The sequence below is a fragment of the Brachyistius frenatus genome, unplaced genomic scaffold (assembly GCF_029030835.1).
Source record: "Brachyistius frenatus isolate BFR_SWC_R1_liver_20210118 unplaced genomic scaffold, ASM2903083v1 Contig_3, whole genome shotgun sequence".
In the NCBI taxonomy this organism is placed as follows: domain Eukaryota; kingdom Metazoa; phylum Chordata; class Actinopteri; family Embiotocidae; genus Brachyistius; species Brachyistius frenatus.
The window spans coordinates 5,745,245-5,762,680 of record NW_027210602.1 but is presented as its reverse complement, the minus strand read 5'-3'; the positions used below and the strand labels follow the sequence as shown (position 1 = coordinate 5,762,680).

At 39.9% G+C, this 17,436-nt stretch overlaps 2 protein-coding genes across 2 annotated transcripts in view; both read right to left on the bottom strand.

Annotated features, from left to right (window-relative positions):
- Window positions 1–8,859, bottom strand: part of LOC138624284 (ephrin type-A receptor 5) — a 70,339-nt gene extending 61,480 nt beyond the window's left edge. The window contains exons 1-2 of the mRNA XM_069704318.1: window positions 8,611–8,859; window positions 2,490–2,554 (exon numbers count right to left, since the gene is read on the bottom strand). Of these exons, the coding sequence (XP_069560419.1) occupies window positions 2,490–2,554; window positions 8,611–8,710 (165 nt within the window). The 5' untranslated portion in view covers window positions 8,711–8,859. The remainder of the gene's footprint in view (window positions 1–2,489; window positions 2,555–8,610) is intronic.
- The window catches only part of smad2 (SMAD family member 2), a 353,957-nt gene that overhangs the window by 112,819 nt on the left and 223,702 nt on the right, over window positions 1–17,436 (bottom strand). The window lies entirely within an intron of this gene.

Genomic DNA, 17,436 nt, shown 5'->3' with positions numbered 1-17,436 from the left:
AAATATCTGGTTTCAAGCAACTGTGGTGGTCGCTTTCTTCCCTATTATCCTGTTTTCTGTTTCAGCAAAATAACTATTAATAACATGCATATATTGTCCCATCATCTGCTGCTATCATCAACCCCCAAATGAGAAAATGAACCTAATTCCGCCTTTCAGATCTCTAATTTATCATTGTCTTCCTGGCTTTCCATCTGTCCTCATTTGTTCTACCTTTAGTCGTGAATTTTGTTCCTCTGTCAAAACAGGAGGAGACAAAGGGACTTGTATTCTCGAGGTTACAGGAAGCCTGCTTTTTTTCTCTCTCACACACTTTGTCCATCTCAGTCTGTCACTGTCTGACAGTCTGCAGCTCTCCATCTTTGTCGAGTTCTCTTTGCTTCTGTCTCACACCACATCTGTCTCCGCAATGCCAGATCCACCTGCCACGAGGTCTCAGGGAAGAAAACTTACTTTGGGTTCCCTGCTAGCTATGATTGATGGTGTGTTCATGTCAGACTTTAAAATTAGCCTTTCTAATTTCAGTTCAAATTATACTTACATATAAAGAAAGGCTGCATAGAAAAAAAGAGAAAAAGCTCCAACTCTAAATTTCAAGGAACAATTTTCAGTGACAATTTAAGCTCTTAAACCAAAATATTTATGATTTGCCTTCTACAATCTCCAATTTCAAGCTACTATTTATAGTGTTTCCCTGCTCTACTTCTAAACATTTGTCTGGTAAATATGCTCTATTTAGTGTCACTGTATTCACTGAAATGTGTTCAAGTGTCTCAAGGTGATCCATCACATTTAAAACGTATTTTAAAGCCATTATTTTACTCCTTTTAGTTTAAATCTGTGTTCCAATAACTTTCAAAGCAAGTGCAGGCTTTGGAAAAGCAAAGCAGGACCAAGGAAAGAGAAGAAGGCGATGATATAAAAAAAAAAAGACAAGCAGATGACAAGAATAAAAAGAAAATGGGCATAAGGAGTCAGACAAATGTTCGGTGACGAGGAAGGATGGGAAGAAGCGCATTAAGAGCTGAGCCATAAAAAAATAAATAAGAGGAGAAGCAGTGACGTGGATGAAGGGAAGAGGAGAAAATCAGGGATGAAAGGAACCATCTGGAACACGAGACTTAAAAAATTGATAATAACAACTTTCGGCGCCTTCTCAGCATCTTATTTAGCAAAGACTTAGAAGTGTGAACGTGCGTGTGTGGAGAGTGTCCGAGCGTTTGCTGCAGATGGGGTGCTGTTGTACAAACACTGAACATGAATTAAAATGGCCAATAATTTGTGTTATTTAAAATGCCAAACAGGGAATAGAGTATTTAGTTTGTCAGAAAACAAGTTAAACAGGAAGAAAAATACTCACCTACAATGCAGCTGAATAAAACCGCAACTGCTAATGAGGATATCATAATTAGATCCTTAAATTGTCTTATCAAGTCTTTTTATTTCCTCACCCCGTCTAGCGTGAATGTAGCTACCTATGCAGCTGTATTCTTGAAAACACACACCATAATCACATCTTCATTAATATGATTGCGCATACGGCTGCTTTTGTCAGCACTATCTCTCCCATCTACATACAGCCACAGAGTGGGCCGTGATTTGAATACCCAGAGCTGAGAAAACGCTATGGTCAGCACTATTGGTCCGGTGTGTATAGCCACATATTTGCCAGGAATTGCGACTCTTTGGAAATAATTTTTTTCAATCAAATAGATGCACAAATTAATTACTGTTTAAACCAACCCCAGCATAATAAACTCCCTCGAGGTTGAGAGATTCCATTTTTTTCAAGGAAAGGTGGCAGATTTTGTTGTTAACTATCTCATGAGTCGAGGTAGTACTGAAACTCAAGAATACATTTCTTTTTCATTAAAATACATTCTATAGTACCATGAAATCACTATTTTACAACTCGAGTAATTCATTCTCTAATTACCCTCCACCCTGGGAATACTTGGAAATGGAAATTCAATTCCTGGTTTGAGAATAATATATTCCATGGTGACTTTCAATATCTTATTCATGAATTCAATTTCCTCTAATAATGAACTGAGAGCTCTTGGAAATGAAATGACCTTTAACCTTGATAAAACAAATGGAGAACCTATACTTCAGCGAAAAATAATTAAGTTATAAGTGTCTTCTAACATGCCCTAAAAGTGAGTTGTTTTAGACGGGGCCAAACCAATTTATTTTAGTTTTTAAATCAACCCTTTAGTTGTCTCATAATTTTAACATAACTGATGGGCAACTGAGGTATAATTAATCTACTGAAACACTACAGGGACATTTGAACTACATTCTGTACCTCTACTCAACAAGCAAAATTATGTGTCCCCCAAAAGACAACAAATCCATTCACAACAACATTATGTTGACGGACAACTTCAAAATCTAAAAAAAAAAAAAAAAAAAAGTTTTACCACAACAGCTGTAAAATTAACAACTTCAAAATTACTTTCATACATCTTTGCAAGAGTTCTACTCACCCCATTCTTAGGGTAGGCCACCCATCCGGGGTCTCCCATCACAGAGCGAGAATCCAGCAAGTTGACTGTTAAAGGTGGAAAATACAGAGAGTCTTTAGTATAGACAAACAACCAATGCATTAATTATGATTAAAAAAAAAAAAAAAAAATGAGAGAGGAAATGTACTTAATTACAAACTTGGAGAAGCCACTCACTGCAGTGTGCAATTCTGGACGTAGCGCAACATCGCCGGAGTCAAACGTTTGACGCCCCAAATTACACACTGTAGTTAGGGATACCTGCAAACTGAGGCTTAAAAAAGTGCTTTCAATCTTTAGATATGTGCATTTACTCCAAGTCAAATCCTCAGACAAAATCTTCCCACAAATATAATTTGGCTTTCTACTGGAGTGCACTTGTCAAAATGAATTAATTTGAATGTAATGTTTTCCCCAAGATGTGTGCGTCTCTCTAACAGCAGACAGAATAAAAGAAAACTTCTCCATTTGTAAAATATGCCACAGTGATGTTAGTGTGTGAGAATGTGAAAGAAATTTTACAGCACGGTTGTCCGAGTACAAAAAGTGAGCAAGTGCACAAGTCGAGAGGTGACATGAGCTGATATTCATTCACATTCTAAGTGGAATTGAACATTTGTGCATCTTGTTAACCCCAAAACTCCCACCATACTTTTATACTTCAATTCACACAATTCGGTGTCGACAACACAAGTCACAGCTCAGGCTCCATTAGAAAACCTCTTTGCTCAGCCTTTCAGTTGAAAGCTGTCATGTGCAATTACTTTTCTGCTCCACTCCTCAAAACAAGTTTCCATCTCCTCTTCTGCAGTGCTGGCAACAGTACAGTCTCATGAGTTGTGTCTTATCATCCGTATCGGTGTGACCAAATGCTTATTCTACAACAAAGTCACAAAAGGTCTTGGCAAAAGAGGATGTCGGAGGTGGACTGTAAGGGAGTGTGGGATACATTTGGAGGCATGTCCTCCAGCTGCCATATTCTTCTTGGTGGCTGGTTGGTTTTCTTGTAACAACAACGCATGTCAATGTCTACTCTGTCATTGAAGTGAAATTGAGTCAAGAATGGCGTTGTTGTCATTGCAACCATTTACAGCTAGTGCAATATGGTGCTACACAGAACTGCATGGTGCTACCAAGTAGCAACCAACAGTGATGTCAACCATTTACTTTGTATTTCATGAGAGAACGTGAATGGGAGTCTATGGAGCTGGATACTTTTTGGAGCCGACCTCTAGTGGCACTCTCTGGTATTGCAGTTTAAGGCACGTCCGTGTAGGCCTAATTTTTCAGACCAGTAAACTACCTCCACTTTTATATACAATATATGGGGGCTACACTGAACGACATAAAGTGCAAACAGGTGCAAAGAGAACAAGACAGTACACATTTTGAAACTATTCCTTTGAAGGACAGTGTAGCTCCAACCAGTTCACAGAATAAACGATATAATAGTAAAATGCTGTAAATGTAAACATATTAGAAGTGAACAGTCATCTCTCTTAGCTGACGTGTTGGATGTGGGAGAAACAGGCAGGTGTAAAACCCTGAGCGACTCTTAGCAGCCGTTTCACAAGCCCATCATAAATCACATGAACATATAATGCATCTATTATGAAGCAGCTCCAATACATGTCTGAGTTTTCCAGAGCACACACCGTCATAAACACCGCTCGAGTTCTATCAGGACAGAGTTCAGTTTTCTTTATCTGCTCTGTGATAACCATTGGGTCCTTGTGTCTGGCACCGTGTGTCCTCACAATAAAAGAAAGTCCAACTGAATGATCCGTCGACGAGCTTTCAGACTGGCATACAATGTGATGGAATTTTCCTTTCAGAGTCTCTCCACCTGACCTCGCAACTGATATTTTCATGTCAATAATTTATTCCTTTTTTTTTTTTTGTCAACCTTTTGTTGCATATTTCAGATCATAATATGCATTCAATGTGAATATCACACCTGTTGCTGAGTAAGAAAATATTCTGACTGGAATATGTCGATTATTTTACCACAGGAACTGACATTAAAATTGTATGTGTACTCGAGCCAGAGAAAAGTGGACTTCGGAGACGTTAGGAGAACATTTTCCTCTCTTGGATTCACAAAGATTTCGGAGCAGTGAATTTAAAATCGTTTCATCTCCTGCATCTGCTCAGAGCTGCCAAAACGAGGTGTCCCAAAGAATAACATTAACACGGAGCAGCCACTAATATGTGACACATTAAATCAATTATCCAAAACTTTAATGTTATAGAATACTATTCACCAGCTGTTGAGTGTAATAGTCCCTGTTGCGTGTGCTGTGATAAGCCGTGTTATAAAACAGCCAATCCTCATACGAGCCAAGCCCCAATGTAAACAAAAGGACAGATAGCCGTTAATAAATCTGCCTCGATAAGGTATACGCTGAACATCATGAAGTGATAGCTGGCTTAGGAACCGAGACACACTCCTCTTTCTCTGCAACCCCTTCTAACACACACACACACACACACACACGCAACTCTTGCCTTACTGTCTCTACTGTTCTGCTGAGAATAATAAAAAATGTCCTTAGGAGGCGATTAGACAACTAATTAGGCCATAAAGAAGAGATAAGTGATACTGAACTAGATCATAAGGGATACGTTACCTCTCTCACTGTCTCTCGCGCTCTCTCTAAGGATCAAATCACCTCACAAGTTCGAGCTCGGCTATGACAATGATCTACAGAACTTATTATTAAAAGTCATCAGCACCCCTGAATGAATGAAGTAATTTAAAGTCTTGAGTGACATTACTTCAAGGATACATTTTCTCTTCAGATATGTTGAGGAGAAAATGGATTTTCAGCACTGGGAATACTGATACGATTCTCCTTGGGATGACAGTTGAATACTTGCTCAGTGACACGCGAGGCTGTCCGGGTATTTATTTTCGGATTGCTTACTTTTGGCACTCTTGGAGCAGGTAATAGATTTAAGGCTACGTTTTAGTTTTAAAGCTCACTACGGTGTTTTTGAACCCTTAAAATGGAGACTTAACGCTGTTGATCCCGTGTTAGTTTGAAAACTGTGCGATTTCATTTTAGTCTAGACAGGTGGAAAACAGGGATTTTTGAAAACGATGAAGCAGACATTTTGATCCGCTTCCTGATTTGATCTTATTAGTCACAATGTGTCCTTCCCTGATTCGTCACGCCCCTGTCACATGACCCTTTTCTGGAAGAAACCAGGCAACATCCTTGACTACCAGTGGTTAAGTCAACATGGATAACAACTTATATGTAATGCTGATCTTGTTGTCTGTGCTAACAGCTGTTGTGCAGTTAAATTCTGAATTTTATAATGCCATTACTGCCTGCATACAAGAGGCAAGCTATTATTCAAGTAATTCCCATGTCTAGGGGTGTTATCAGGCCAAAATGTGGCATCACGTGGATTGAGATTATTTCTGAAATGGAGATTGTTTTCATTTTAAAAAGAAAACACATTAGTGTGGACGTACCCAGAGATCATACTTGACCTCAGTAATGTTTTACATAATCGTATTTTACACTATAGCTTTCTTGTTACTTCTGGAAGCATTGTTTAAGTACAAAACATTTCATTTCTTCAACACAGTTTCCTCTTTAAATCCTTTATCTTTCCCTGTCTGAACCTCATGCTGTTTGATTGTGGCATTTTCATGTTAGCTTAGATCGCTCTGGGCTTAATGACCTGCCTTCTCTCTCCCTCTCCCACATACAGCCTCACACACACAAAAACATGCACTTCTTGCTATGGTTTCCCCAGGTTCTCCCAATAGTCATTTGATCGACACAATGACCAATGAAAAGTAAATTCAAGAGGTTTAAAACCTCTAACCTCTATACTGTATCATCTTCATATGTCAGACATAGGAATGAAACACAACAACAATATCTAAATCAGACGTGAGGCATCTGGTTCTGCATTTAATCAATTGAAGCAGATTAATTATTGTTTAAAGAGATGAAATTGATCAACTTTGAAAAGTGAGTACAGTTTTCCGCAAAAGCATTCGTCACTGCAGTTAAAATGTCTCCACTGCTAGAAAAACACAACAATAGAAGCATTTAGGATTCACTTGTTTTCTCTTCAGTGAGTAACTGATTCAAATAAAAGCTGAACATGGATTGGAATAAGAGTTGCATGAGGTAGAGGTCTGCTGTGTAATTTGAGGTCACGCTGAGATGCACAACCTCAGCATGAAACCTGACAGGAAGTTCCTCTCTTATTAAGACACAAATGGAGATGGGGAAGTGTCCAAAACCCCAATGATTCTACTAAGATGTCTAAAGCACGCTGAAATTTTTTTTTGTTTTTTTTTTTTTTCAATTCCGACAAATTATTCCAATGAGAGAATATGCTAGTTTAATTATGGGCTCAACTCTCCTCTCCAATTATGCATGAAATGGCATGATTACCCATTGCAATGCAAATATGTGCCAAATTAATCCAAAATTTGTGTTGAATGGCAACCTCTGGCAAACGAGTCTGCACTGGAGAGGTGTTGGAACAGTTTTCTTCTGGGTGTTTTGTTAAGCAGAAGTGCATGGCTTTGCTAGTCAAATTTGAGAGAGAAGACACTAAAACAGGTTTTTAAAAACATGCGTTGGCAGAGAAAAAAAATGGGGAAATGCTTTGTAGCTGAAAACAACAAAGAAAACAAGTGTTGCAGTAATTTTAAGATGTGAAAGATCAAATGTGTAAGTGTTTTTAAGGAGTTCTTTTTTCTTTCTCTTAATTCACAACAGCCTGAAGCTCGACTTTAACAAGACTGGTTTTTTTTTTTAACTAAATGGGAATTCTACAATTTTTACAGTAAGCTTTGCTATTGTGGTGAAAACTTTGGAACTGTGGAAGAGTGTCCCTCATCCCATAAAAAACTAATACATACTTTGACCATTTAAACCCCTATGATGATAAATCTATACAATATAGCTGATCTTTAACTATTTTATGTGTTGCCAAATGATGCACTGCAAACCTCTGCAGAACCCAATCGAGTGTTACACATAGGAACCACTGAGCTTTGACCAAATAAATCTGCCATGTGAAGAATGCCTCGGTTGATAAATGTTCTCTCTTTCCCGGATAACGCTGTCTAATAGCTCCCCCAAAACAATGGCATTCATCTCGAGCTATTAAAATGCTGCTCACTCTCCGGACAATAGCGTGGGAACAGTATTTGACACCCTGTTTTTGAGTTTTTTTTATAAATATGTATGATTTTTATGTCACTTCATTTCTCCACATTTAGCCAGGGAGGAGATTTGCAGGTGTGCATTAGTTGGGTTGACATGCAAATTATTGGTTAAGTTTGCAACCTTTGTATAGGCTGCAGGAAATAGCTGCAAGTGACTGTCTGAACTCATTGCCTGCCAGTGTGTCTGGATTCAGAGGTGTAAAGGCTTCAAACAGCATCTTTAAAGACACATTAAACTAAATATAAAGTAGGTTTAATATTGAATAAAGATTAAAAAAAAAATGGCTATAAACGTCCAAAGGTGAGAATTTAAGTGTAAAAGATGGGAGGTCAATTAAACATCAGTCATTAAAAGTCATCACACACCAAAACCAGATCAAAATTACGTGATTTCTCTTTGTTTTTAAACGATAAACTAATACTAGGTTACAGTGCGTTGAGGTCAATGTCATACAGTAATATGGTGAGCACCTTACACGCTCCACAAGGAAATGTTTAAGAGTAATCCAGAGATTTTCGCAGCGCACTGCGCGTCTGTCTCCGCTGCCATGTCTTTAAAGGACTGGTTATCTGACACAGCGGCGTGTTCGGTTCAAAGGTCCGTTTTTTTATTATTATTATTATTATTTCACCTTGTACTGTTTCAGAACACAAAGTCATTACAGACTTGGGATACACAGCTGTCATAAAGATTATCTGCTCATTAATTTTTATAGACGACCTCTTGGTTGTTTTTTTTTTTTCCTGTCATACGGCGTCAGAGCCGAACAAGCAGCCACCGGGAGTCCGCGAGAGACCCGTGTCACACAGACCTTTGACTGATCACACTTTCCAGTGCCAGTTGAAAGCCCGGCACAGTACACACTAACCCCCCGGCGCGTCTCTGTGCGGCATTACCTTCGTTGGCGGGGATGCACCACACTCCGAGCAATGCCAGACTCCAAACCCACGTCCATGCCACCAGCCGAATGCCACAACTCCACCAACGAGAATGCATGGCGCATCCAGAAAAAAACAAAAACAGGACCGGTAACAGTGTGGAGAGATATATTTTTTCCACCTAAACAACAGCAGTTTCGGTCAGCATAAAGCGGGAAAACGTAGTGGAACCATTTGTGTCGTTGCGCTTCCGCTCGGAAAGATGGGAGCTCATGTTATGCGGCGGCTGGAGGAAGGTACTGAGGAGCTGTGTGCGCTCAGGTTTGGGGAAGGCGGGCAGCGCGCCGGGGGGCGGAGTGAAGCGCAAAGTCTCTCCAATCACATACCCCCCCCCCCCTCCCACACACACACACACACACACACACACACAGGTGAACCCCTCTGCTGCTGGACTCGTTTTCTCTATTGATAATCGAATACCTCTCACCCGTTACCACTTTTAACGTGTTCCTTATTAAGTTATCTTCCTTCTCGCGTTGCTTTTTTTGCACGAGTGACACTATGTGAGTGGATGTGCGAAGACAGAGCGGAGCTTAGTGCTTCTAAACCTTCCCATATGCCCAGTCAAAAGCACTTTAATTACAATTTAAATGCCGCTTTCTGTCACACGCCCCCAAAGGGAACGAGAGGAGGAAGATCATCAGTTTAAGATTATTCCCATTTACATTTTGATAATGTCAAAACTGTGACATTTTACAATAACTAGAGTGCCACCGAGATTATCTTAAAAAATATGAGGCTGCTGCAGCAGTCCGCTACTGGGTTTACTTTAATATTTCATCCTGAAGTGTCAACTCAAGGAGTATTACTGCTTAAAAGCAAAACTAATCCCCCTGTAGAGATGCATATTGTTATTTTTAGGGGTATTAAGGCTATCTGAAGAGAATTGGGCTGAATGTAATGGAAAGAGCTTTTTTTTTTTTCATGCGTTTAAAATCAACTTGTGCTCTGTGACCCTGTGTGATTATTGGAAACTGGTTTGTACAATTTTGGCAGCAGCAGCTGCAGCGTGTTGTGGTGGTCATGAAGCCTTCATACCACACTTAAAAGACACGTGACACATTCAAACACAGTAAGTTTTTTTCTTACATACTGCTTCAGAGAAGTTTCAGTGTCTTATTCAATGTTGTTTGAAAGGCTTTATGGCTTGTTTCAGACCACATGACGACTCAAGGTGTGACCTCGGCATGTGTTTTTGCCTCGATGTCCATTTTTACATAATTTAGCCTTCACCGATTGTCAGAGAAAAAAAATTGATTTTTTTTTTTTCTTTTCTTTTTTTAATTACAGAAGTAAAGCAACAGAGACAAACTTCCCTGCACTCAAAGGCTATATGCCGATATCTCTTATGCATCCCTATTGTCCTGTTTCTTATCAATAGTGGTGACCAAGCTTTTGCAGTCTAAATACATTTATAGCCAAGAATGGTCTCCATCTGGGACTCAGGTCAAGCCGACTGTGTTGAGTGTTGCAGATCTCATGTCAGTGTTTATTTTCAAAAGCTTTTTTTATTGATGCTTTCTTGACCCTGTTTGTTCTTGCAATATGCATCAACCCTTTCCTCATGTGGTCTGCATTTATTTTTAGTTTTATGTCTCTAACAGTGAACAAAGAACCACTTTGGAAGTGTGGTTTTGGATGGATGAACGGATCAAAGTCAAAGTCAGTGGTAATAGTGGGTTAAAAACAAGGCTAATATGACTAAAATCAACAAATAAATAAATGAAAACAAAAGTGCCGCTGATTATTTTATTACTAAGTGCTAACACGGTTCCTTAATGTCCTGGAAGACCTGACACAGCTAATACACAGTCCAACAGCATGTGGAGAGACAGAGCAGAGACGGGAGAGGAGGAAGGATAGCAACAGTTCAGGTCATGAATTACTGCCCCCGGCTGAGGTGTGGTAAAGCCTGATGGCTGTGGGCTATAATGGAAGTATGACTAACAATATTTGCCGTCATAGTTGTCTGCAGGTCTACAGGGATGTTTCCACTAATCAGTAAATTCTTCTTTCTTACGAGAAGTTTAACTCCATGATTGAATCTGAAGTGTATGAGCTCTTCCTGGTTTGGACAAACTGGAACAGAGATAGTTGAACAGTACAGTTTCTCTTAAATGAGCCCATCAAGTCTTTTTTCTCTATTTAGTGGAGCAACAACAACAAATACACAAACAGACAAATGCACACAAACCACCAGCCAACTCTTGAGTTCTTTGGTGGCTTTTTAGTTAAATACGTATTAAAGTCAAACATTCTTGCTGTTTTCATTCTTTTAAATCGATGTTGCATCATCAGGATTCCTCAATGTGTGTGAAATTAATGTATATCAATGGAGACATAAAACTTTAAGATGTTGTTTGAAGATTTTGTAATATCAGTGTTGATCTTCATTTCTCTTCAACCCTCCCTCTCACATTTGACCATCTAACTTTCACTTTTTCAGAGTTACTTTTTGCGTTAAGGCCTCTTTGTTTGTGATTATTTGTTTCTATTTGTGTCTTCTTTGTGTTTGCAGTCTGTCATTCTGTTTTTTCCTCCCCATTCTCACTCTCCATGTTACAATTAGATTCTTTAATCACTGAGGGATTCTTGGTGATATTCCTGTTGCTTACCCTGCTGACACCTCCTACACTCCTTGTGTATGCTCACACACACACACACACACACACACACACACACACACACACACACACACACACACACACACACACACACACACACTTTCATTGATTTATTCCTCACTCACCCAAGATAGAAACACACATTAAGATTTCCAATGACCCCCTCTGTGACCTCACATGTCAGCACCATTAGATGCACAGATAATAATCGCCTCCTATTTTTGCATTGAATTTTGGCAAATTAAAAAAATCGTTCTGCTTTTTTATAAATGATAAAAAGCTGTTTGCCAAGCACAAACGTAAGTGTAGGTGTAATGCCAGGGTGGCGGTGTATTGTAGACGTGCAGGGGTCTGATCAGCACTGACAGCGGGTGTGGAGGTGGTTCTGGGATGCCAGAAACTGTTGTTGTCTCCCAAAGGTGTCAGTTTAATTCTATAAAAGGTCTTTGGAGGAACGTGTAAAAGAAATTCACCTCCAAACTGAATCTTACCATCCGCTAGTTGTTGTTCAAGGATGCATTTTTGTCATGTTCTCTTTTGGCTGTTTGGTATGTTGTAAATGGGTGGATGAGGTGAGGTCCGTTTTAGATATTTTCAGATCATCAATAATGCAGTTTGATGGTAATTATATTTTACATGATGGGGAGGATGGATCGGTTGAAAATGAGGAAATCACTAAGAAATAGATGAAGCAGGGTGCGAAATGCAGCTTCTCTCAAACTGTATGATAACAGCATCACAGGGTGTTCTGATTATCTCGTAAAAACGGAATTGATCAAAACATTTATTGGTGTAAAATAGAATGTTAGGAACACTTTTCTAAATTTTCTGTCCATTGGTATAAATCGTATTAAATCTGAAAAAAAAACCTTTTCCCAGGTGGTTATTCCAACTACTCTGTATCTACATATGGATATTGATTAATGAAGCAGATTGGGAGCAATATTAGCATTTATTTGAAATCAATGTAATGCCAATCATCACCCTCCTTTCAGTTCTGATTGGTCTCCACTAACTGTCCAAGTGTCTGGCTGTTCAGCTGCCCAATGGCCTACACACTACTACACCAAACTGAAACTCAGACAATATGGTATAAAATGTCAAAATGTTTATCGAAATGAAAATCTGAACCATTTTTTGGCCTCTTTGGTGTAGTTTTTTTTTTTTTTTTTTTTTATACACCCAAGATAGAGCACCATATTAAGGCATTTTCCAAAACCAATGGTTTGGTGCAATCAGATGTGATGGTACCTCGGGGGCTGAACAGTCAGCTGTGATTTTGTGTCTGCCCACTCATGACAGTAGGGGAGGGAGAAGGGAAAACAAGGTCATGTAGGGTCAGTGGAGCGCGCGCACACACACACACACACACACACACACACACACACACACACACACACACACACACACACACACACATACTCTCTCTCTCTCTCTCTGACACACACACTTCTTGCAGGGAGCACCTTGTTGGCATGGTCAACACCTTTGCTTGTTTCGGTAGAAGGAAGTGAAAACAGACTCACACCTCCAAATGAGATGATCTTACTTTACATGCACACACACTCATGCTTGTCCAGCTATCTTTGTGAGGACATCCGTTGACATAATGTATGCACTCGCTCCTTACCCTAACTTTAATCATCACAGCTAAGTGCCACTAACTTTATTCTTACCTAAAACGTAAAACAAAGTCTAAGCCCTCTAATTGCTTTTTTTTTGTGAGAACTAAATGTCCTTACAATGCAGAAATGTCTTCACAACAATGGTTTTGAACCAAAATTGATCCACATGGAAATAAAAAGACACCCCGCCAACACACGCACGCACGCACGCACGCACGCACGCACGCACGCACACACACACACACACACACACACACACACACACACACACACACACACACACACACACACACACACACACACACACACACAAAAGAGCGAGCCTGAGAGTTTATATCCACAAAGCAGGTCATTATTTTGGAAACTGGTGGCAACATTTACATTTTTTTCCCCACATTTTCTACAGTTATTTTAATACATTGAAAATGTGTTCTCTGAAATTCAGTTTTACATTATCATTGCCCTAAAAGATTCATTTAGAATTAAAATACGTGGGCTTTTAAATTGTCCCTCCATAGATTTGCTATTTATGAACCCGCACTGATATATTTATGTATTAATTAAATGTAGACTGCATTTGCCTCTTTTACTCTGTGATACTTTTTATTACATTTTTTGTATCTCTCCAGAACTACTCACCTCTCTGGTGTAAAGCACATGCAGTGTTGGTAGTCAATGTCTGCTGGTTAAGAGAGAACCATAAAACAAACTTTCAGAAGTGACTCAATGTTTGCAGTTACATTACCAGAAATTCCTTAACACAGATCAAATAAGGAATGCACCAAAACGCAAACTATGCACACTACATAAAAATATCACATTTCTCATGTGCTTTAACCCCCACACCCCTACACACACACACACACACACACACACACACACACACACACACACACACACACACACACACACACACACACACACACACACACACACACACACACACACACACACACACACACACACACACACACACACACACACTACACCCCAATTCCCCAAATAATCAGCTTTGGGGCTTGACCAGCTGGCCTCTGCAGCAGGGAACAGTGGAATTTCCCAGTGATTTGCCAATGCGATGAGACATTGCACCGCATTAGGTTTCCAGAGAAATATTTACTGTAATACAGTACAAGCTTTCGTCTGGAGCTGAAGAACAATCACCACGATGACTTGAGACTGTGAAGATGTAACATCATGTTCTATTTCACATTCTGTACGTTACCTGCAGAAAAGTCAATTCTAACACTGTCGGTCTGAGGGAAGTATGTTTGGATGGTTTAGAGGAAAACCGTGTGTACAACCCAGACGAGTGGTGGTCCAAAGAGGATGATGGACACGTTTCATGGCAGACACTGTTTTTGCATTTTCACAACAGGAAAAGAAAGTGTCTAATTACCAACATGAATTATGGCTGCATTAGATAGATGTCCCAGTTCCACAGCCCTGCCATTGTGCACGTCAGCTCGCTGGCATAGCTTACTGGAGCACTTAGATGAAAAAGAGCCATCATTCATTTTAAGAGCTTTGCTTTTCCTTACAAGTTCTCTGCAGCCTTCACAGAGAGTAAGAGACTCTGTCCAGACTGATACACTATAGCAGCTTGAACTGGTTGGTGGGGTCGGCTTTTCATTGCAGAGAGGACAGATAATCTGAAAGAGAGTGTGAACATCATTAGTAGTTGAGAGTAGGGATGGGTCACGCATTTAAAATATTTGAATAGTCGTTGTAATCTACAAAATTGAATACTATATGCGACTATCGTTCTTCCCTATTTCCCCTGTTTTTTTACCGGGGCCTGGTTGTAATGCATTACTCCCATCAGAAAGTGGCGGTAATGCACCTAAAAGATGCCTGCCAGCACCGATTAAATAACATAGGGAGAAGAAGAACACCATGCTGTCAGGGATCCGTAGCTTTGCAAATGAAGCTATCCTGGTGTTAGATGTCCCAGTGCGAACATGGGGGAACATCCAAAGACAACTACAGCCGTCAGAAGGTTCTGTGAGGAACTCCTTCGAAACATAAATGAAGATGAGGTGCAGTCAAACTCTGCAGGTTAAGGTAGCATTCAAGTCCACCAAAGATAAGTACTGACATTGGAGTGAAACACTGAGCTACGGGGGGAGGGGTGAATATTCGATTGATAATTAAATACTTACGTGGCGAATTTAAAATAGTACTTTTGCTTGAAATGCCGAGTTGGTTGTTCATCGAGGAGAGGACAGCGAGTCTTGGAGAGAGTGTGAACATTATTAGTAGTTAAGACTCCTTCCCGTTAAGTAAAAAAAAAAGCAGCTGACAACTCCATCACAACTCTGCAGCAAGAAGTGTCTGCTTTGAAGGATGTTTCAGAAAGACGCTCATGTCACCATGCTGTCTTCAAGACACGGTTAAGCTTAACAACTGCCGTGTGACCAGAAACCACCACAAATGGACTCCCATGCAGGTGGAAACACAGATTAAACAAGTTCTTCCTGCTGCAATTAAAACAGTCTGCTTTTACTTTGATAGTTTACCAACTACTTGACAAGTTATCAGCCCTCAAACAAAGTTCTGCATTACAAATTCTCTGGCCTCTCTTTGACCCCGAAACATGGAGCTCTTGTTTTGGGCTTATAAAGAAGGAAAGCGCTCACAAAAAAAGAATACACACACTCACACTGACATGCACATACGCACACATACACAACCCCCTGGGCATCGTTAAGCCCTGCTTAGCAGCTCAGTGAGGCTGGCAGGCAGTGCTGCTGATATTCTCTCTCTATTTTGGCTGCTCCCCTCTGCATACTGCTCCAAATCCTACAGCTCTCTTTTCACACATTTTATCTCCCAACTCAGGACCTATACAGAATATATACTTTATGTGAAAAAGAGTGTGTAGGGGGCTGAGGAATAACATAGTCTAAGTGCAGTCTGAGGAGGGGGAAAAAAAGTGCCCGAGGATTCAACATGAGCTGTTGCATAAATGCTAAATAACGACAGTGCTTTGATTTAGAGTCCGCATATATGTGATGAAAACTATTTTCTACAAACAGTTTTATTACATATAATGTGATATATGTATATACGTACACATTTAAAAGGCATATCAGCGATACGTTTTTTTCAATGATTCGCTCAGCTCATGCATTTGTTTTGTGTTATTATCAGGTTAATATTGTGGTCTTAAATGTGGAGTAGTTTATAATGCGCTGAAATCAAGTAAATGGTTGCCAGGTCCTTTAGAGTAATCACAATTGATGGTACACCGTTCATTACCTTCCATCGGGGATGTGTGGGCAGACAGTTGTGCCAAATGCTGTTTGCTCAGTTTTGAAAAATACCTAAATATATGGACATGTGGGATCAGACTGAATCCTATTAGAGATGCTTCTGACCCCTCATCGTTCAATATTTACAATGCAGAAATCCCTCACTGTCAACATGTTAACTTGTCAACCAGAGTTGTTCTTTTTTTTTTTGACATTGTGGGATTCATAAACACTGCCTCAGCTTTTGCAGTCAGGTTCATTCTCAGTCTGCGGTTTGATTACACAGAAGTCAGCAGCACGGAGGAGGGATGAGGAGGACGCTCCAGAATTTTGATTATTCTGAAAAATGGCGGCTGCCATTTTGTAGTTATATAACACACACCCCTCCCCACTCCCTTCCCCCTCCTTTGCCCCCAACATTTTGGCATCTTTTTCTATCGATTTTTTTCCTCCATTTCCCAAAGGCATGCCCCCGCTTCCCCCCCGTCCTTTTTTTTTTTTATCTGCTTCATCCTTTTTTGTCTTTTTCCAATCTCCCCTCTCATCTCCCTCTCGTCTCTGCCAGTCTTCCCCCCAACATCAGTCCCTGCATTTTTTCCGTCACATTTCGTTTTCCTCTCCCGCAGGTTTTTCTACAGTAAGCCTTACAATATGTTCCTGTCCTCTTTCTCCTTGCTTTTTAGCTCTGGTGCTAACCTTTCTCATTTGGTTTCCCCTGATATTACCACACTTTTACATGTATTTTCAAGTAGATGACGTTGGTACCAATTCATTGAATGTTGAATGTTTGGTGTTTAACACTTCAAAAGTACTGATAGAATTGCACCAAGGATTCCACTATGAACCTGTGTCTCTGCAATCAAGCTGTTAAAAATCAAACAACAAGTAGTAAAATGTAATCAGAATCGATAGGACATTCCTAACTGTGAGCTTTGTGAGGACATTTAGTCCTCAGAAGTATAGAAGTGCGCTGACAGACAAACACACGCACACGCACACGCACACACACACACACACACACACACACACACACACACACACACACACACACACACACACACACACACACACACAAACACAAACCCTGAGGATTCAGGGTAATCCAATCAATTGTTAGTCCAGTTCAGTTGTGTTAAAAAAAAAAAATGCTGGCATCTCTTTTTTTTTTTTCCCAGTTTACATCCATCTTTTATCAGCTTTATACCAAAATAGTGAACACAATGTTTTATAGTAAAAATAACAAACACATATGCTTCCTGATTGTCAGATTGTCACACAAAT